Below are 23,557 nucleotides of genomic sequence, written 5' to 3'. Positions count from 1 at the left end.
ATCACGCTGTATTTAAATGCGGGGATTGACACATATTTCGTGGAAGTAATTAGAAAAACAGTTAAAATAATGGAGTCGCAAAAACTTTCCGAGCGAAACATAATCGCCTTTAACCCAAGAACAAATCTTTGTTTCTGGAGACACACCAATTTTAGCAATTTAAAAGTTGCTGATCTGACACTTTCTCCGATTCCAAGAGTTTCAAGGGTCGAAAACGCTTAAGACAAATCCTTCAAATAAATTTCCTCCCTCGACAAACATTTTTAATTTGCGTTGAACAACGGGTAGGGTATCGACTCCCGTCATATATTCTCATTTCTAGCTCCCACGTGGCCATCAAAGTCATAAATACGTTTTAGTATGGAGTCACACGTGTGACTATTGTACCAGTAAAAAACTTTCGTTCTCACGTGCGCAGTTCCTCGTTTATCTCTATTACTTTCCCCCGTTGCCGAGCTTTTATAAGTAGTACTTCCCCCAGGGCATTCATCACAATCATTCTCCCCTGAAATGCGATATTTTTTCTGATTTCTGGCAATTTTCCCCATTTCTGCACTCCTATCTTAAGCAATTTACTAGACGTTCGCTTGTCGAGACTAGACGCCGCTTTTGCTCAATATTCTATGCACGGCTTGGGCTTTTTCTGTTTGCGAGTTTTGTTTTCATGAGGAATTTTATTAACAGAATTCGAATATTCAAATCGCGCTTTCACGAAATAGCTTTTTCAATTATTACTATCCATAGCTTCGCTTTCTGCACTTTTAAATATTTCCCGCACGCCAGGGCCGAAGTTTCGCTAGCTTTGATGAATTGAATTGAATTTCGGCGCCGGCTGACGTGAAAAACGACGAACACGCAATTTGGAAATTTGGGTAAGGTGGCGTTCAAGAAATTACGCTTTGTCTCCTCCAGACAGAAAAATCGAAATTTCAGACAACTTCGCGGAAAGAAATGAAAGCTTTCATTGAAGTTGTCGGGCCCACGTCAAACTCTTTTATTCCACGAAATTTGTAAAAAATCCCCATTTTTGTCCGAGGACAAAATTCCCGCAAATGCCGCGGGTGCACTTACCCCCCACACGCCGAAATTTATTGCGAGCGGAAATTACCACCGCTTGCGCCCTCAATATGACGCGAAGAAATTGAAGTTGCTTTGTTGTCAGGATTAAACACATTCCAGTTTTTTTCCGACACCTTTGATATGAAAAGTATTGTTTCTTTATGACACATTTTCCGGATAATCTAGCAATACTCCCTCGGATATAAATCGCCTGAAATGACCAAGAAACCGATGTTTTATTTATGAGTTTTTATTTTTAAAGTGGAATTTATTCGCGTACGCCGCCCCGGGAGCATGTCGTTAAAAACATACACTTACTGCTTATCTTTTATTTATCTCTTTTTGGGGAAAAATTCCGAGGGACCATGCGAGTGGAAAGAGTTCGGGATTACGACTACATTTATTTGCATAAATTTCCACGCGTAATGAAGATTTTACTTCTTTGACATCAATGAAAAATTAAATTTATGGGAGCAAAACGCGCTTGGGACGAGCAGTACTGTAACGAGGTCATGTTGTAATTACATAAGGCCATAAAAAGTGGCGTGATTTTCGAAATACAATTATTCTAGTCTCCGGTTTAATTAAAATTTATTACCACCATCAATTAAAATGTTTTAGCGAACGGGCCATAAATAACCGATATTCACTATGATTTTATCGCGGAAAATCGAACTGAAAAGAATATAGAATTGTATGAATCTTTAGGCAATAAAACAGAGTGCTCCTTTTCCATTTTGGAACAAGCTATAAATTTCATGTGATCGAAATGATGCACATTTGCGAGAAGAATTTATTGTTGTTTTCGGTTTATATCGGTACCATATTTACGAATTTATGACGAAATTATAGAATGCAAGTTTATGCACTGCTCTAAAACGGTAATGAAACTATCAACAATAGATTGCACAACGATTTTCAGTTATTCACAGTTTAGGGAAATGAAGCTGCGTCCGCTACTTTTACGAGCTCTAAAATTTAAATCTACATTTATGACAACAAAAATAAAAATTAATAATTTGAACTGATATCATTGTTTGGGAAACATTTGAACTCCCGCGTTGGACTGTTCAGACTGTAAATTTTATTCTGTCGATGTAAAATTAACTTGTTTCAAACAAATGCCGAATCGCATATTTCAGGACCTCAGCATTCCAAATTCACGGGATTTCATGATTTCAGCAATTTCAGGGTCTGCGGAAATAGCTGTCTCCTGAAAATCTCAGTTCTGAAGTTTAAAAGCTCACGAGCTTTGAAATTTATTGTGGACATAAAATATAATAAAAGAGATAAAACAAATGTAAAAACTTTGAGGCAGTGAAAATTTTAATTTATGCCATTTCAGCACGTTCCAAATTTCATCAAAAAGTCGATGCTTTGGAAAATATTGTTTTGAGGGGCTTTAAATTGAGATGTAGGTATAGAAAACAGTGTAAGTACACAGCTCGGAGATTTATTGCACGCTTTACAATGGAGAGAAATATAAAGGAAACGTTTCCATCATCCCATTGCTATTCTAATCACCATTCTGAGATTTACGTTTTCGATTTGAAACCCGATTTATCTGAGAAGTTATAAATTGTCGTTTACAACATTTCACGCGTGCAAAATTCCCAGACAATATCAGGAAAACTACTTAATTCGCGTCGGGTAAAAATCGATGCGACTCATTAGAACGCACCAATCTTCGTAATAACTCCCCTTGAAGCTATATGCAAATGTGCAACGACGGCTTTTCTCCACTACATAAGCTGACACAAAAATGCATCGTGTTCGGAGCAAAAAGCAGCTGGAATTTCACGATGAAATATTTGCCGGAGAAGTTTGGAATTTTATTAGACAAGAAAACAAGTTTTTCTCTACAAAAAGATCAACGGGCGACGATTGGGTCTTGCAAAAACTATGTCGAAAACTCCACTAATTAGAGCGCTGAGAAAAATCAGACGGAGGAAAAACGTTACGTGTTTTTAGCCAGGTTAGAAAATGGTGGATGCGCCAGGCGATTTTTTTTTCGTTCGTCAACGGTAATCTGTTGCTCTTCCGAATCTTTATATCGACTAATAAAAATGTTCCATTTGTTGTTATTTCCCCCTGAGTGGTTTCCTGGAAAATTCGTAGCTAATTTACCGAACAACCTTAATATAAAAAGCCGATGACAAAAACACACTCGTATCCATTTGTCAAGTCTAGTAATGTTAAATCAGGCGTACTAAACCTCGTGAAATTTCCCTCGGAAAAATGAACTACAATCAACAACCCAATTCCGATACGTTATCTCAAATTGTACATTACGCCGAAGTTCTATCGACACGATTAAAGAAAAACATGTGTCATTAACGCGTCGTTTTTTTGGATTACTAGTAAATCGGATTTGTTCCCTCCAAGCTGTCACTGACGTCACGACTATAATTCATCCCCTTGATCACAAAAACTTGCTGGAGCGTATATATCAAAGAACAACGTTGCAGTGCAAAAAGCGGCCATATTTGTGACGTTTGATTTATTAATTGTTTCTAAAAGTGGACGTTTATCAGTCGGAACGTGCGGCGCTGTCGCAGTTTGTTAATATGTACATTGAGAGAGAAATGAGAGTTGTAAGTCTGTTTTATCCGTCGTTGTCGCAGAACATGAAATCAGAATAACAGATTTAGGTTAAGCGCAACTTTGCTACTTTACGTCACCTCTCAAAATTCCCCTGTCGCCGGCTACAAGAGATTTAACGGCCTTTCGTTGAATAATTTTGGTAATTTCCAGCTCTGCGAAGCGGCGAAAGAAACTTCATAGCGGTGATATTTAAATTTGCCGCTTGAAATTACAACAGATTAGAACTAAAACAGAACGAATTTATAAAAACTTTCTAAATTTCACAGGCCGTTTTTTTCACCGAAATTGCCATGAAGCACCGAATTTTCCACTAGCACGACTTTTAAGATTGCCAGATAAAAAATTCAACCAACGCCACTTCCATTACAACAGAGGTCGCTCTGAACCGTCCATCGCGTAATAAAAATGTTTTCCAGAGACTAATATATCACTTGACTCGTTTCACGCCGACTAATATCTAATATCCCAAATGTACGTGATAAAAATTATGGGGGTGGAAAGAATGTCATCAAGTTCAGAAACTCGCACTTGAGGATTCTTACATTTATTAATATTATCATGGCTGGTTTGGAAGATAAAACATTAATTTGATTGCCGCGGACTTTTGCTCGCTGCCGGAAGTTGCTTGGGGGTGAAAACAGATAAACCTGAAAATGGTGGAGGCGCCGGGCCAGATTAACAAAATAATAATTTTGGAAAAAATTGTACTGGAAAAGTGAAAATTTTTATTACTATTAATTAAGTGAACGTAGAATCCTATAACAAAAAACCAAAAGACTTCTAGAGACATCCAAAACGTGTGAAGCGCCTCAAGAATTTTTTTTAAGTCTCTGGAGCAAATAATTTGAGAATTAATAATTATTTTTGATGTGAAGAAAAATTTGAGGTTGAAAACAATCCGAAAAATTCAAGAGTTTCGAATACTTTTGCATATTTTGGGTTCTTTCTTTGTGGAGAACTCGCGCATCCCCATAATTCTCCCCTTGAATAAGAAAATTGATTACGGGCATCACAATTGCGCCCTCCTCGTTGTTTGGGCGTAAAATTTCCCCCAAATTGAAACAGACGCCAGTCAATCTTTTCGACATCGACAAAATTGACGACCGTTCAATCTTGGTCGATGTAAAGAAACACGGCCGCATTTTGAGATATAAATGTATCACCGATGGAGATATTTCAATTTCCTTTAATTTTTTTCGCCTCGGTATTTTCGCCATTATTTCCTTCCTGCTACTGGCAAGGAGAAAAAAATTCAGACAATCTCGGACTTGAGACCATAACTTAACGGGAACTTCAAGAACAGGATGTAGCTGAGAAAAAAAAATGTAAAGGGAGAATTTCTTGGGGCTATTCCGGACGCAATCGTATTAATGCGAGGCCACAAAAAACCCTAGGCGGGTGACAAAGGTAAAAGTTGTAATTTTAATGTCGTGTTGGGGATAAAGGGCTTAGAAGATCTGCTTTGAAATGGAGACTTTGTGGTTTTAGGTGATTTTAACGAGGTTACAGTTTGAGGGTGAGAAGATTTTTTTAACTGAATCTTGAGATGATCACTTCTTTTTGGCACTCGCAAAAACTCGCCTTAATTATCCTCGTAAGAAAAGTTGGAGCAAGTTAAAATGACAGGACAACGCTAAGTTTATTACCAAAGACTACTTTGTCTTCCGCAAGAAGCTATATAAGTTTTATTGTTTGCGGGGAAAATAAGAATCACCGCTTGAAACGAGCGGCAATAATTTTAATCGACGGCGGTTCGATACAGGTGAGTTCGGAACGCGGCGCGAATATTTTATTTTATGTCAGCATATAACAGCGGCGTTTTCAAAAGACTGAAGGCGTCGTCTACATAAAACATTTTTATTATCGAGAGTCCTAACCCAACAATTTCCGGCGCCATTATTCAAATGATTTGAATCCAGCGCCACCTTTTCCCCTGTTTTTCTCTGCGGAGATTAATATATAAAAGGGTTTATGTGTGGGATTTCCGGGGAAGAACAGCCATAAACTCGCGTCTGAAAAATCTCCTCAATGACAGATAAAATAAAAAAACAGATTTTAGATACATTCTATAAATTTTAATGAGGTTTTAGGAGATTTGGCGACACGCTGTAAATTCTCAATAGGAATTTTTACCTTTTTTCGTGCGAGAGCTCTATTTGTCATTCCTTAAATTCAAGTGAAATGATCCAGGAAAATTGTGCACCTTTCGTAATGCTGTTTGTAAGTTTAGACCGTGACTGACGGAATTAGGAACGGAAGTTTAAACTCGTTTTAAATTGGAAACTTACTCCGGACTAGACGAAAAACCGACGTAAATCTTATGTTACAGATATGCTAGAAGCGAAGCGGATAGATCACTTTGACGTCGAAAACACGTATTGTTTGAATAAACTTAGTTGCCAAATAACTTTGTTTAACATTGTTGGACGTCATTTTCATCCCCTACGAAACACCACTGCATTTTAGGTAATTTCCAGAGTGGATTCCAGCGCTGAGTGAATGCTTTTCAACATTTTTTAACGCAATCACATTAGTATTTACCAATCACGAATAAACATTCTAAAAGATGAACACGAAATTTGATGCTCCGCTTGAAATTCACGCTGAATTACGAAAACACACAGAATGTCTTCGCTGTTTCCTCCGCGGCATAAACACACGTTTCTTGTAAATTTTTGTTGCAATGCGAGAGAGCTAAGGCGTGTAGTTTTCGCAGTAAAGTGCCATCCGCTTCATGAAAACAGAAATAAACCAAAGGACGCCGCGCAACTACGAAACTTAGATTTTCAGCGGCTAATCTAAAAGTGTTAATTCCTTTGAGCAACAGCCGCATTTCTTGAAATTTCAGCTGAAAAATAATGCCCCTAATCCATCCCCTTCGTTCTTAACGTTTTTGTGGCCCGTCTAGACGTTCCCACTTTTAAAATTCAGCATTTACACTTCCCTAGCGACCTACAGCCAGATTAAAAGACCTTTTTACCACCGGAGAAAAACCTGCGGCTAATTTCTCCGGACAGACGTTCGGACCCGGATTAATCCGGTGACATTCCGACGAATTTTTTACTGAAACCTGAGTGCATATGACGTTCCGTCTGTTATTACTCAAAAAAAGTCCCTCAAGTCCTATTCGGGCACGAGAGAAATGTGTCGGCCAAGTTTTTGTGAGGCAGATATTGATTTCCGCTGTGCTTGCTAAGCGCTATTTTGTGTCTCGTATATCCTTTGATATGAAGGAACACGGAATTGTGTGATTCCTGGCGGGGCTATTTTGCAAAAATTATTAGCCTGTTTTTCGAACCCGAAATAGATATTAATATTTAGGCCGGTAATCTCTCGGAATGGGCCGTAAAATGGCTTTATGGCGCTAATCGGGGGTCGAAATCGTAAAATGCACGCGGGCTAATTAAGTTCGGATCATTGAGAACTGAACAATTTCCACCGATCTCTCCTACGATGTGTTTGTCTCAATTTCGGAATGAAATCACTTTTTTCCAAAAGGTGTTTTCGACTTAAAATCCTCCAAAGTTTAAATTGATTTATGTTTTCGGACTTGTGTGCGACGCGGAGTGTTTACCAAAAGTTCAAGTTCAATACGTAAAGACAACCAAACTTTCCCCAAACTATGTTGTTACTTCGCAACTATAAGAAGTGACCATAAATTATATAGAGGGTGGCGATAAAGCAGTACATGGAATAAATCAAACTGCGGAACTCGAGACTATATTTAAAACGAACGAGAAGAAAATTTCATCATTTTTAGTGGCACTTTGGGAAATCTCCGCCATACGACACACTTTTCCAACCCCATGACAGTGTAAGCAGGCGCTGTACTGACTGATCTTTTTTTCCAGTTGAGCGAGGAAGTCGGTTACGTCCTCTACTCCGCATTGGGCTCCTTCTACATCCCCTCGTGCATAATGGTGTTCGTGTACATACGGATTTACTACGCCGCCAAAGCCCGCGCTCGTCGTGGCATTCGAAAGCCGCCCCGCCGCCAACCTCAAGACGCCGTTACCAGTTTCACGAACACTCCCAAGAAAGCGAACGGAGACGGCGACGGCGGCACTGCGGGCGGTTCCGTCGATCGGAACAGCAACACGTCGCCGCGGGACGGCGACAGACAAATCGCCACCATCGAGGCGATTCCCCGCCCCATGCCCATTCCCACCGTCACATGTGATTTAGCGTCCGATATTTCAACCAGTGACGCGGGAGAAATCACCGCCGAGGCGCTGGAAGTGAAGGATACGCTCAAGGTTTGTACGAATGACAGTGAGGGGAAGAATTGTGAAACGAGCTGCGACGGTGACGACGTCCAAGTAGGTTATGGCTTTGACAATTACGTAGAGTTCGTAGCAGGGCTAGTTCGCCGGATTTCAAATCTCGTGAAAATATGGACGTTCGGCTAACTCGACGGATTTATGGGGGGCGAGGATGATCCATATTTTTCACGAGATTAAAAGTCACGGCGAAATTTTTAGGTTACAATAAAACATCCAGAATACGTTGATCGAGACACCCGACACTGCAGGGCACACTTTACCACACTTCACCGCGATGTAGGCAACCCAAAATGCGCCGTGTAGGAGAGAAATTAAATTTCACAGCTCACATGTTGTCAAGCTAGTAGTGAAAAAAGATTTTCGCGTTTACGGCTCGTATCTTTTTATAACAACATTAGCAGTCTTGTAACTTTCCACTTTAAAAACTTGACTCTTATTTCGTCGGTTATTAAGTTTGTTCAAGACTCCATCGCTGTGTACGTTGAAGTTTGTCTTTTGTTACAACAACATACAAAAATTTGATGGCGGTTTCAGGAGTGCTCGGAATAAAGAAATTACGAGCTACACAAGACAGTAAAAAAGGGGAGAAAATAAGTGACCGGACGGCCATCAGGTTCCTTTATTTTCGTATAAATTGCAAGGGTTAGCAAATGATCCACTCCATTATTTAAGCATTATTTCCATAAAGTTTAATTAAACGGTTTCTTTTATGGCGCAATAAAAATTATGAGGAGGCAGTAACGGAATTAACGAGTTCATTTGCAATTTTTCGAGCCGATCTCCATTTGTTAGTGTTTTATTAAAGTTTTAACAAGTTTCGGGAGTTTCCGTACGTTGATTTTAAGTTCCATTGTGAGAACATGGCAATTTTGTTCGTTAGGACGCTAATATCGGAAGTTGGAACGAGCAAATAGCGTCGTGGAGACCGTATTACGCTCAACTCAATGGCGAAAAAAAGATCCGGATGGAAAAACTACGAGTTTACGATGATTTTACGCCAAATTGTCGTCTCGAAGGCAAAACAACACACAAAAAATCTAAATAAACAGTTTTTCCTCCCTCCCAGGAAACGAATTTAAATCACTCGGTATTATTGTAAATTACACGCAGCTACTCCCCAGCTAAAAGCTACACCATTCTTTTCTTAAAAATCCAAGCTCTTCTTTTCAGCCATCATTACCGCAAAGTGCAGACTTGCACTTCACTCACTTCCGTCATTACTAATTCAACAACCTGTGGCGCCCACGCCTCGAAAGTAGTTGTTTTGCTGAACCTGAAAGAGACTCCACAAGTTCTGTCAACTATTATAACTCAATAATTTAGGTGGAAAACGATTGTTTATACGTTCGGTCCGAGCCAAATCGGTCGCTCCGTTACCGCAACGGGAACAAAGCTTATTTTCCCGGTAAAGCAGGCATTTTATTTGTAGAAAACTAAACAAAGTTGGCACCTTATCCCGGAAACGTTAATCTGAAAAAATGGACAAACTTGCATTGCCGTCAGAACCCGCTGAGCTTTAACGTGATTTTTTGCGCCGGATCGCCATTGGCGCCACCTGACAAAGACGTGCTATTAATGTTAAGCTGTGCGGAAAATCGTAATTTATGCACGTAGTAATAATACGGAAAGCTCATTGCCATGCATTGACGTATGAAACAATATTCTCGCTGCATTATAATTATTAAACTGGTAGACATTACCTGCTCTCGTAATATTCCCTGAAATTCCTTAAATAAACTAGGAAATTAGGGAGTTGGGTTTAAGACGTCCCAAAGCAGATTACAAAGTAACACGGAAACTCTAGAAAATTTTTAAGCCGTTTGAAGAAGCTTTGTAGTTCTGAGACCAAAACTATAGAGCAGATGTCTGGAATTGCACATATTTGGGACAAAATTCAAATCATTCTCGACATATCTGTGCTCAAGTCGATCACATTGTTCAATTTAGGGAAATCTCCTTCTTACGACGCTCCCATTTGTTTGGAACGAGTTCAAATCCAGATTAAATCGTGAGTGATTAAAAGAAAGTTGCAAAGTCGGAAATGCAAGATTGCTGTTTGGAGAATTTTCAAATATCGATGATCAACCAAAGTCGGACTAATGGGGGAGTCTGAGGCGATAAGCACTGCAGAATCGATATAATAATCATCAAGTCTACTCTTGCAAAGTCGCGGTCTTGAAAAAGCCGAAATCAATCAATAAACTGTACAATGAACACCAAACATCCCCAAAGGTGTACTTGCAAGACCATCGAACTCCACTGAACTACCGTCTCGGTCTTGATAAACCTCAAGCACGCTGATTCAGAACAACGTTTGTAATTCTGAGCACCGCAATCGCAAAACTAACAATCAGGGATTATATTGTCTGTGTTCGAATATGCCGAACTCTGAGGGAGTCGCTATCGAAACCGCCGAAACCACTCGCTTGCATAAGTAAATATAGCTGACACAATTAAATTGGCATTAACAGGAAAATCTTACAAGTTGAATCAATTAAGACGATTACAACACGAAAAGAAAACGACGTCGTTAACGGCAATCCTCGTCCTGACATTAAACAGATGCTTTTACAATCCCTGCAAGGCTCGTAATCAAATTTTGGGGATTTTTTCACACTTCGCGTGACCGAAATCTTAATCTCGAACATTTGTCCTGCGACCCAACCCACAGGTTGGTCGTTTTTTTGCGTCTTTAGGACCTTGCGTGCTTCATTATATTAATTTAATTGGATGTTTACGTTGAATATATGCGAATTAATTGAGTTAATGGAAACGGGATTGAAACCGTAAATTGTGATTTTTTTGTGGTCTTCAGCGTTAATTTAATCCAAGAAGAGTTTTAATTTCGAGGAATTGAGCGATAATTTGATTTGTAAGTTACAATTATTCTGATACAGCCAGCGTTCAGACAGGAAATGAATCTGGTTATCGGATTTCCGATGAAAAAATTGATTAATATTTGATTACCAGGTTGAAATTTAATTAGAAACTGAAGCTGCTTTCGCGATTTTTCTGCGTCAACTTGCTCGCATTGTGCAGGGAGCAGGAAGTGAAATTATAGCACTTGACTGTTAACACAAAACGCTCTCAGCTCTTAAGATAGTTTTCAAATTAGGTAATAAGACTGGAACACTGCGAAATCTAATGGGTACGCTGAATATAAAGCTCGTTTTATTCTTTCTTCGTTAGTTTTCATTGCAGTTAACCTCAGATAAATCTCGTGCATCGACCAGAATTCTAGTTTTTCATCCACATTTCTTGCTTTCTTTCAAAATTGAGCTCTTTTCGTTATGATTCCTCCATTTTCCTAATTTTATTTTCATTTGACTGTATTTTTGCGTGTTCTTCACTTCCTTTTATTAATTTTTTACATGCTTCTTTCTTCTCATTCTATGTAAATCGCAATTCCGTCTTTAGAGTACCTACATTTTTTATGATTCTATTTTCTTCATTTTATTTGAATCCTCAGGTTCTTTTGAATATTTTTCAGCTTCCTGATTTTTTTAAATTATAGATCTGTTTTTTAATTTCGTTTCTTTTTACATATTTTTACTTCCAGACTTTGTTTTAGCCTTCATCCTTCATTCCTTGTTTTGTTTTTCTGTTTCCTACATCTAAAATCGGATTTCTCGTGTTTTCCCTCCTCATTCTTCTAATTTAAGTTTTTCTCATTTGTGAGCGCAGAAAAACGAGCTCCTCCGACTGTCATTTGCGACTAAAGCAAAATAGTCGTTTGTATAACTAGGTGCAAAAATCTCAATTTTCAGGGCTGAAAGAAGAAATGAATCGTCCTTCATAAAGCCCAGAAACCCAAAATGTATTAAATTAATTGTCAAAATGGCCATAAGAGTTATCTGAGACTGACTGTAGATACTTATTTAACTGATATTCCACTATTTCTCTTCTATTTTCGCCCATCATTTAGAACTTCGGACACATCACCACTGATTAAAACAAAAACACATCTAAAATTGCACGAAACCATTATCTTGAACTCATTGTGGCTTCTTTTTTTGCTTTTTTTTTATCTACTTAGAATGGTTATTTGTTGGCCCCAAGCAGTTGTGACATGAATGTTTCCTTTGTGTCCCCAAACGGCAATGACAAATCGTTTTGTTTCAGGTGTTCACAAGTGCCCAGGTGGCCCGTAACCCTCTGGCGCAGAGCCAATTCCGCGGTTCTACGTTATCCGTAAACGGCGAGCTGCAACAGCAAGCGGCGGCGATGTCCCGTATGCGACAACCATCGATGGGCATCGACACGGACATGGTGAGCGAATTCGATCCGAGTAGTTCGGATTCAGGTGTAGTGTCTCGTTGTGCCGTTGTGAAACCTTTAAAACTCCGTCTGTGTAAACCAATTTTCGGTCGAAAAACGGGCAAAAACCGAAGGACACCTAAAGACAAAGCCTGTTCGAGTAAAGAACAGATCATCGAGCAGGAAGTGCCGCGCGTCCAGAAACCTCGAGATCCCGAGAGGGAAAAGCGCCGCATCGCCAGGAAGAAGGAGAAGAGAGCCACCCTCATCTTGGGGCTGATCATGGGCTCGTTCATCGCCTGTTGGTTGCCGTTCTTCTTCATGTACATCCTCAGGTTGAGCTACGACATCCCGGGGATTGCATTCTCGACCGCTTTTTGGTTGGGGTACATGAACTCGGCGCTCAACCCCGTCATCTACACCATCTTCAACAAGGACTTCCGGAGGGCCTTCAGGAGGATCCTGTTTAAGTGATGTTTGGCTTACGTGTGCTGCTACGAATGCGTCAGTCGACGAATACGTACTGCGCAGTACCGCAGCGCACCTAGTGCCCTCTATCGACGCTGAACTCTCGACAATCCTTCACGTGTACATTATTATACTCTTCGATATACGTGTACATTGTTATTTCTTGTTAGTTCGGATGACGCAATCGTCGTCAACTCACGAAAACTTTAATCAAAAGACAGATGGCGTCGCGTCACGCCCGAATGTTGCTGAACGCCGGTCGCTATATTATAATGTAACGTGTCGTGCACACGGACCTTTACGTTGTTTTAAAACACTGGCCGAAAAAAGTCAAGTCTACTGGTTTGATGGCAAGAATCATGTCGGTCGGTGTAATCATTGCCACAAGTACAAAATCACATTTACCTGTTAATCCATTCTAAAGAACTCTGAATGACATCAAAACACATTACTTGCCTTAAAATCGGTTGTTTTAATGTACTTCTTATATCAAAACGTTATCCACTTCCATGCTAGTTTATTCCAAAGAGTTTGTGTCTATAGATAGTAAGATTTTAAATGACTAGTCAGTTTTAAATATCAATTGCGAGTTGACCACGATTGTTAGATTTTATTTGACTCTATTGTAATAATAAAATATGGAGCAATGACTACCACTGTGATAATATAACGCTTTCATTCTGGAATTTATCGTAAATAGTCTAAAGAACAAACTATTATGTGTTTTTAATGAATCTTCGATGTTTAGGTACTTCATTTCTTGTAAATACTTAAGCGACATGCATGCAAAGTGGCGCGACTTAACGACTAGAAAAGATGCCGCTCCGTCTGCCGAAAAGAGTCTTAATTCTTCTTCCTCAGCAATAAAGCTTCCGGGACGTCATGAAACCGATTAGTTTGCTTGTCGCTTACGACATCAGCAAATCACTCGGACCAACTCCCCCTCACCACTTACGATGTCGTAAGCGACATTTTCTTCCCCGTTTCGTTGTCGTAGCGCATCAAAATTGACAAGGGACCAATGAAAACTGTTTTTAATTATTCGCGTTCCACATCAGAGAATGAGAGAGCAATAATGGATCGCAGATTTGAGCGCGCCATCTTTGAGTTGGCAAAGTCGCGTAACTTTCCGTATTTAAATGTTAATAGGAACGAACGGAGCGAATGAGAAGTTCGGCTATAGTTTAGACACCAATTGTATCAAACCTCTGGAGGCCGTCGGCCGTCACCTCCTTTTCCATTCCCGTTCCTCCATTTCCTCCAGACGATGCCTTGGCGAGGTCTCCAGTGGAAGTCTTCCACGAGCCCGCGGGGTCTGCTCTCCGACTCCTGAAAAATTCTTGCAACGAAACTATGGTGCTATTGACTGCTCGATGGTCGGACGAAGAGTTCCTCAGGCTCTTTGGACGATCTACAGCAGCCCCGCGTGGCGATATCGAAAATCGCCCTGAGCCCGCGATTTTCGATTTCGCGAGCTCTTTATCTTGTTACATCTCTAGAGTAATTGTTATATAAAGAAAAAACCAATTATAAACTATAATACTGTCCTATATTTGTGTGTGTACGTTTTTCGTGATTATTATAAGATATAAATAAATCAATATGGTACAGAATGGGGATTTCATTCGCATGACGTGGAGATTATTTCATGATGAATATGGACGTTGCGAGTGTGTTTGGCAATGTGACACTTCTTGTTTATGGAAATTCGAGAGGCAGATGGTTTGCTAACTCAAATGATACTCTTTGTACATTTGCATACGTCATCGACACCACGAGATCATGTTGCCTTCATACACATGGCAGCCAATTAACGCCCGAATTTTAATAATAATTGGATAAACGTCACCATGTTTTTTCGTTAAAGCTAAAATCCGGGATCAAATCTATGGAGCTCATTTTACGAAAAACTGAGAAACGTGCTCATATTTACCACAAACTGAGTTTGCATAAGCAAAATTTACAAGGTCAAGTTTGTTTTTAATTAGGCGAATTTTACACAGTGGGCCAATTACTTGTGATGTTTGCCGATCTGAATAATGGATTATGTATTTAGAAAAAATATAATTTTTTAATTTAAGTTGATTTTATAAAAAAATTGTGTCTTTTGCTCAAAAATTCTGCAATTTCGTGGAGTTAATGCACGTCTCAAAAATAGTTACGTCCCCAAATTTCATAGCTGTAGCACTAAAATTAACAAAAGCATGAATTTTAGTGGAGAATGCCGAAAATTTTTACCTCGTCTTCAAAAAACAAGTTTCTAACATTTGTGTCTTTCGCTCAAAAATTCTGCAATTTAATAGAGATACTACACGTCTCAAAAATAGTAACTTCCCCAAATTTCATGGCTGTAGCACTAAAATTACCAAAAGTACGAATTTTAGTAGAAAATGTCGAAAATTTTTGCCTCATCTTTAAAATATAAATTTCAAAAATTTGTGTCTTTCGCTCAAAAATTCTGCAATTTACTGGAATTATTGCACGTCTTGAAAATAGTAACTTTCCCAAATTTCATAGCTGTAGCACTAAAATTACCAAAAGTACGAATTTTAGTGAAAAATGTCGAAAATTTTTGCCTCATCTTTAAAATATAAATTTCTAAAATTTGTGTCTTTCGCTCAAAAATTCTGTGATTAACTGGAGTTACTACACGTCTCCAAAATAGTAACTTCCCCAAATTTCATGGCTGTAGCACTAAAATTACCAAAAGTACGAATTTTAGTAGAAAATGTCGAACATTTTTGCCTCATCTTTAAAATATAAATTTCTAAAATTTGTGTCTTTCTCTCAAAAATTCTGCAATTTACTGGAATTATTGCACGTCTTGAAAATAGTAACTTTCCCAAATTTCATAGCTGTAGCACTAAAATTACCAAAAGTACGAATTTTAGTGAAAAATGTCGAAAATTTTTGCCTCATCTTTAAAATATAAATTTCTAAAATTTGTGTCTTTCGCTCAAAAATTCTGCACTTTATTGAAGTTACTGGAGTTAATACACGACTCAAAAATAGTAACTTCCCAAAATTTCATAGCTGTAGCACCAGAATTACGAATTTTACCAAAGAATATCGGAAATGTCACCCTGAATATTGGGGTGCATTTAACATTCGTGATTATCATCAAAAACATAAGAATCACCCTGTAAACGGTTATTCGATAATTTAAAATTTAGAATAATACAGTTTGGGGAATTGACACCCGATGCATGGAATTAAATTTAATAGAAAGTGGGGGACACCGAGCGAGAAAGAGATTCTTGCATTCTTTCATTCTCACACACATCAAGAAACATGAATTTTCGGTGAGTCCAAGACCGATTAATGGACAAATATATGAGCGCAACAAAGAAAACCATAATTGCCATTGGAGCGAGGAAGATAAAAATAATTTACCCCCATCAGCGCGAATGCATGCGTCGTGGCATTGTTTTATCATTTTTGGCAAGACGAGGTGTTAACATGATTGCTCCTTTAGTAATTCTTCGCTATTAGAGGGATTTGGTCCTTCGAATGCAAAATGCAACAATTTTATTTTTTTATGAGTAATGATAGGCATTGTATTTCTCAATGAATTTGAGTTACAATTTTCGAGAACTTTGTCGCTAGGATGCATTGAGGGGAGTAATGCCACCCACTGACACTACTCCTCTCCCACTTCTTATTAAAATTGTTCCCATTCATCGGGTATCAATTCCCCAAACTGTATGTACATACAACGAACTTATTGGTCTTCAGCGTTGGCAGCATAGAAACCCGACTGTAACATTGGTTGTCTAACCTTGAACCTCCACGCAATTACTTCTTATTTCCGCATTTATTACATCCTCGGCCAAAGTAATAAAACTCCGCTCTAGCATCCCCGTTCTTTTCGGCAATTTGCCTAAATCTCCACATTTCCCTGACAAAAAAAAAATCCGCCCGACCGCAATTACTCACGCGGTCAGTCCAGGTTGACCAATGTTTACATTATTATCTCGCATTCCATAAACTTCAAGTTGATTAACTGTCGCAGCACCAGCGTAAAATTTCATTAAAAATCGCCTCATCCCAACAAGTAAACATAAACAAACAGTCGATGACCCTGAGAGATACCAGAAGTGTTGAAAAAAATTCTTTGGAAGGTAAAAGAATCCGGACACTTGATTTTCTTGCGACACTGATCCTCCAAGATTTTGGTGAAAACTGGGTCGTTATTAAATAGTTTACTAATTTTGGAACTGACTAATTACTCCGCTTTAAAGAAGTTTTAATTACTCTCTCGAGTTTTTATAAACAGAAAAAAAACACTCGAGGGAGAGTTTTTAATCACGATTTTAGAGGTGGAAGGTGGAACAAAAGGAGTGTGCAGAAATTTCGTGTTATTGAAGATCGAGTGGCCTTGAAGGTAGCCCTATTAGAAAATACAGCGGGCTATGAAAACAAGCCAAACAACACACTGCGTTGGATCGTGGCGAAGGGAGTGTCAATTCGAATACATAAATTTTTTACCATGTCATTTGTGAGTGAAATTACCATTGGAATATAATTTCAACTGAGCTAGGGACCAAGATCTGACCCTTGCGTTATTCCGCACAATTCTCTATTACTCAATCACTGATTGATGACCTTTCATTTTCTACACTCGATTGGGTTTTTAAGTCAATGAACTGCTAATATTGTGTGAAATTCTTTCCTCTTCGTCTGTGAATTTTAATTTGATTGATTATTGTGACAGCGATGCGTTCGAGTGTGTACATTTTATTTTATAAGGAAATCAAGTGCGAAAATCAACACGAAAATGTACGTAGAAGCCTCGGGCAAGGTTCGGATTTATGTTTATCTTACGTCGGAGAACAATAACAGAGCTGACATTTTCGCCGATAAATCCCAGGATTTGGTTTTAGTGCAGTTGAGTTGAGATTTACTACTGATGTGGCTTCATCTGGGATCATTCTTGCGAAGATACACAACTTTGTTGAAGTGGATACCATAAACATTTTACATTAATAATGACAATGTTGGCGGATACGACGGCCTGACACCAACGTATGAAAGACATGATTTTAAAACAATCCAAGAGAGAGAATTAGACACGTGATTGATTAGATCTAGGTCAGGGAATAAACAAACTGATCAACTGGAATTAAATGAGAACGATATGTGCTCTATTACGAGTCCCAAGTCATTTCAACTGTGGAGACAATAAAAAATTAAAATTATGGTACTTCCCAACTTCGGTCAAAAGTTGAAAAAACTGGGACTTTGATTATATTTTTGGCCTACTTTACAATTTATTAAAAAGTTGGCTTACAAGGTTAGTACTGCCTATCAAAATAACAATTTTCGAACAAACGCAACTACCCCTGAGGCAACTGTTCGTGCACGTGTACAGCCACCAGACATTCATGACATCATGAGCAACGATCAAAGAGCAAACTTTCCAAATTATTTCTAGAATTTTGGTACTATGGATTCTTTCCGATTCCCCTATTATCGTTCCGATTCTATATTTCTCTAGACATAATTTCAGACTCGCTTTGATAAAGTTTCAAAACTTTAACTCCCGCAATTCGTCTTACCTGAATCTTAGATAAATTAATCTAAATTGTAGGATTTCAACAAAGATATACATAAAATCCATCCTGTTCTTTTGAGGACTTTAAAAAACTAGAAGTTTAAAAAAAAAGAAGTACCATGAAAAAGACTTTGCAGAAGGTTAATTTCATAAGTTGCTGAAAAATTTTGTGGGTTAAGTTCACTCTATGCTTCCTCAATCTAAAAAAAGGCACCAAGTTCTATGTTTCGACATGTTTTGATGGACAAAAGAATAAAATTCTTGAAATTATGAAAAATACTTTCATATCTCAAAAATGGTAACTCACAATAAGTATTTTTGCCATTAGAATCACCAGTGACAAAATATTTGCAATTTTCTTTGACATTTACCACCGCGTAACTTTTTTAGCAGCACACCTATACAGGGTGTCCCAGAACTCGCGCCCCAGAAAGCAAGGGAGGGTGCCGACAGCAATACAGATGGTAAATTTTAAAACAAAAATTGTCTAAGTTTAATAGTATTCAAGAACTGATAAAAAGTTAACAACCAATCCCAAAAGCTTATTCGAGAAGTGGAGTAAAAGGCCATCCCAATTTCCTAGGCAACGAAAGTCTAATGTTTAACTGACCAATGGATGATAGTGTGTGTCCATAGTTACCAATTTTCAAATTCTGTTCAACTTTGGGATTGGCTACAGTTTTTTTGTCTTATCTCGGTTATTTTTTGAGTTAAACAATTATGGTTTCAAAATTTTGGTTCAGAATTGTTGCCTCCATAAGCCCTTTCTCTCTGGGGCGCGAGTTCTGGGACACCTGTAGATAGGGACTTTTGACTTTGTTTGGAACAATAAAATAAACGTCCACACAAAAACTCAGCTTTACTAGTAACTTTCCAGTTCGAGTCGAGGCAATATTTTGAAAAACACAAAACCACAGAAAGAACATTAAATAATGTGCACCTGATTTAATAAAAATTCATCAAATCTGAATCTTTTAGATTCAACCGTTCTGAAACTTGTATGAAAGTGCAACGGATATGCAGAAATGCAATTTGCAACTCTTCATACAAGAATTAGCGCGTGCATTCTTAATAAAATCCGGCTCTCTTTAGGCACGTCGCGCGACGTGAGCTTGATTAAAAATTTTTGAAAATTAATGACATCTCTGACACATACACAATTCTTGCGTTAAAAGTTTCAGCTCGGAGCATGAATGGCGGTTGTTTCGACAATACGGTTTTAAGTGCATGATTGTGTTCATAGTCGGGAGTCTCTCAGTCCCCTTTAAAATCTTGGAGATCATAATGGGTCATTAGGTTTTCTCGTCTAACGCTGTGGAACGATTCGTTTTAGTTGAGTTCTTTATCAAAGGAGAGCATTCTCAAAGAAAAAATTCCTTTCGTTTCTATACACATGATGTTTTGCATTTCGCTTTCGTGCCGCCCTTTGTTTATTAAATTTTTCACGAATTCATTGTTTGATGTTCCATTACGTCGATCGTTCTACACTGGAATGTGTTTCATTTTCTTGGAAAAAGATGGAACGACGGACATTCCCCGGAGGATTAATGCACCGATAATTGACAAAGTTCCAGACGAAATTTTATCAGTTTAAGTTAACATCATGTGAAATACCGGTGGTACACTGAGTCATTTCAACACATTTTTCATGCTTGGATGGATTTCTGTCTACTCATTACCGCAGTCTGTCGAGATTGGATATGTACAGAGGAAAAGTACTTAAAACTGTCTTACTTGTGATTATTACGCCACAAACTTTGAGTTTCTTGCGTTCGTTTTGAAATGTCTTAAGGTCGGATTTATGGAGTCAACTTTGTTTACAAAAACAAAAGAACTAGAAACGAAACTATACTTGACTGGGCAAAAAGACCAACACAGAATGGAGCCTTGACGAACAATTTATTTTGAACAATATTTATTGTTTGGATACTAATTAAAATCATTATTATCATTCCCACTCCAGCTCATCAGACGTAGGTGTTTGATCTTCCGAACATAAGTTGTTTAATTGCAATCTAAATCAGTTCAATCAAATCTGATATTACTTTATAGTGTTTAACCGCCGCTTAACCTCCAGTCATGACAGCGGTATGGACCCAAGTTTCCTCCATGAAAAAACAGATTTTCCTGTTGGCCGGGATGATTTTCATATACGTAATTTATGTAATAACGATACGTCAAAGGCAAGTAAATTTAATTCTTTTAAATACGACTAGATAATAACGAGAATTCAACTCACCATAGATTCGACCAATAAGAGACATTTAATTTTTCAAATAAACGAATCAGAGCAAACTTTTTTTGGAAATTTTCACTAGTGAAATTTTCAGCGGAAATACCACGCGAGAGTGACAATTCCACGCGAAAATACCACGCGAGCTGTCAGTTGCTTGTCAGTTCGTTGAATTCTCATGACGAATATAACTCGGGGGCTCGAAATTGTGGGAAATTTTTCCTCCAGTACTCGTAGTTTGTTTCTCCGGACAATTGGCACTCGTTCGCTTCGCTCACTCGTGCAATTGATCGTCGAAAAAACTACTCGTCTGTCGAAAAAATTTCCGACAATTTCGAGCCCACTCGTTATATTACTTATGAGCAAATTTAATTATTGAAAAATTACACAAAACGTGAGCTTCATGTTGCAAATAAAAATTATTAGCTCTGTTCCAAGCAATTTAATGCAAAGTACTTACACTGACGCAAATAGTTTAATCTAGAAATTACCTCGAATTTAAAAATTGTGTTATTGTTTGAATGACGCCTTGTTATTAATAGTGTACTTTTGTACTTGGTACTAAATTTATTTAGAAAATTAGCTCTTTTACAGGATGCCAGTTTACGTTCGGTAAAACACGTCCAGATAATTCTCGATTGTTTTCATTATCACTTGCATGCGAGCTTGTAAACACTGATACGCAGGCAGCTGTTTTTAAAGTTGGTAATTTTATCTTTGTTCCAAAAATTTCGTACCATAATAAGTCTAACTATTTCGTAGAATTCGTGCACAATATGGGCTATTCCAAGCTCGTTACAGAATATCCTATTCTAGAACATTTGATACAGTGAATCACGGCCTGATTTGTGTCAAATGAACAGATTTTCTAAGGAATCGTAAATGTAAATTACTCCTGGGTTCAAAAGGATCAATCCTAAGTCCTATTATATTAATTATTATAATTGTCGTATGTAATACCGATTTTATTATCAACTTCACCTAAAAAGAATTTTCTGATAACACCACAACCACTATAGGCACTAAATATTTTGAAATAAACTGATATTTATCAAGAGCAAGTGAAGTGATTAATATCCCTTGTTAACTGCACGAAAACAAGAATTTAAACAGAAATGCAAAAAACTTGTGGATGGAGAATAAAAAGCTAATAAATTAGTAAAAAATCAGGCCTAATTTGCGGATCATAATACTCGCGAAGAACTTGGATTTTTCTTATCAGTTGTCCGTGTTTGCTTTTAGATTTTTCGTGACCTCCTCGGCTGTGTATTTACGTGAAAAATTTAATAGCAAAAAAGCATGCACGAAGTAGCTACTATCCTCAGAAATTTACAACGGCTATCAATGCCTAACTTCCAGACTGCCGTGTTTCAGAGATCATTTACTTTTAACTTAATTAGAATTTAATTTCTCTAACTTCAGTAGTTAACACCGTGCATAACTTTCAAATGCAAATTAAATCTTATATTCTTTCTTGGTTTTGAAATTACACGTTTTATATTCGAGGTATTTTTTTATACGTTTTTATATTCGAAGGAATACGATATTAACTGGCTATTTTCCATCTTAAATAAAAGAATCAAAATTATTTTGATTTTAATTTTACAGGGTATTCAAAAATTGAAAAATGTACAGAATGTAGCATCTAAAAAATATTCACAATCAGTGCAAAAATGCAAATTTATAAATAAAATTAAAATATAAACCTCGGCTACGCCTCGGTTTATATTCATATTGTATTCACGATAATATTTTTTTAATTTATAATGGATCATTTTACTTTTTAAAATGAATCAGATCATACGAGTATTTCGATTTTGTTTTAATCTGAATTATTTTATTCACAAAATTATCGCTCATATTCCGACTTTGTAGAGCCTAATTGTAAATTAAAAATATTTTACTAAATTTAACAAAAACAAATTGCAAACAAATTGCCTATTAAATATTTTTGGAATAAAAAAAAACACATTTTTGGTGCTCCGAAACAGGATGCGTCTATCCAGTTGCTCTACCCTTTCCTTCAAAAGGTGAATTTCGTGCGTCTTAATTTAAACCTAAATCATTTAAAATTATTCTTATCTTATTAAAAGGCAATAATAACACGCGTTTGCTGAAAACGAACCGGTCTGCAGGTATAGTTCCCAAAAAAAAAGGAAAAAACATTCTAACTGCATTTTTTCGAAAATTAAGATCTTCAAAAAATTGTACTCTTTTTAACATTGCCTTTTTGTTTTCTTAATTAGAAAGAACGGAGCTTGATGTCCATCTGCTATAGGATTATCTTTATGTTACGAAGACAAGGTTCTAACTGCAAGGCACTCGTTTAAAAAATAAAATCAATAAATTATAGAACTAGTTATTTCTTAATAAATACATGCGTACGTCCTTGTAAATATGATAGTCCTCTTATTCCTAAAAAGGAAAAGCGTTATATATTACACGGAAGTGTTAAAATTAGAAAAATATCTTCCCACAGTGAGTCGCAAAAATGAATATAAATTCGTATTTTTATTAATTTATTGATTTTTAAATCTTAATTTTAAAAATAGACGAAACAATTCATATGACGAAAAATTGGAATAAAAAGATGTATGACGATTTTTTTACTATTTTTCACTGGTACTGTTAGTTCCTCGTCATTTTTAATAACAACCACCTCACGAGTCGTTTAGAGACTGGAACATAAATAACATAAGCAAACAAACAGTTCCTGACATTAAAGAACGTAATTGCAAAGAAAAACATCATTATATGGAAGAACTCGTATAAACTTGGGTCAATTAACCAGAAACAAATAAAATAATAAAAGACGTTAACAAACAGTTAACACTGAACAAAAATGTTCGAAATGATAATCAAACAAGAGAAAATTGTTGAAATTCGACTCTATTAGCACCATAAAGAACCACTGGAACCATAAGACAATACTTTCTTCCCCTGCCGGCGTCTTCCCATCTCAAAAACATGCAAATGGCAGGACCCAGAATAATAAAAGCAGCGTTGCCAACTAAAATTGATGGATTTTCCAAACCTGTTTCATCTTTGCAGTTCTTGGAAGTTGATATCATCAATGGACTTTATTCTGTCCAATTTTGA

General features: G+C 37.5%; 1 protein-coding gene across 2 annotated transcripts in view; it reads left to right on the top strand.

Annotated features, from left to right (window-relative positions):
• Nucleotides 1–12,690, top strand: part of Octalpha2R (alpha2-adrenergic-like octopamine receptor) — a 74,102-nt gene extending 61,412 nt beyond the window's left edge. Inside the window, exons 2-3 of one of the 2 annotated variants that reach the window (XM_088045371.1) lie at nt 7,515–7,919; nt 12,069–12,690. In XM_088045371.1, coding sequence (XP_087901497.1) covers nt 7,515–7,919; nt 12,069–12,677 — 1,014 coding nt within the window. In that variant the 3' untranslated portion in view covers nt 12,678–12,690. Of the gene's footprint in view, nt 1–7,514; nt 7,983–12,068 lie in introns of both variants that reach the window. The other variant, XM_088045370.1, reaches the window with a different exon arrangement.
• The last annotated feature ends 10,867 nt before the right edge of the window (nt 12,691–23,557 follow it).

Source organism: Gnatocerus cornutus, chromosome 9, assembly GCF_029298725.1.
Source record: "Gnatocerus cornutus isolate USDA-ARS CGAHR chromosome 9, icGnaCorn1.1, whole genome shotgun sequence".
Taxonomy (NCBI): domain Eukaryota; kingdom Metazoa; phylum Arthropoda; class Insecta; order Coleoptera; family Tenebrionidae; genus Gnatocerus; species Gnatocerus cornutus.
Note: the sequence above shows the minus strand (reverse complement) of the source record. Positions and strands in the feature narration are given on the sequence as shown.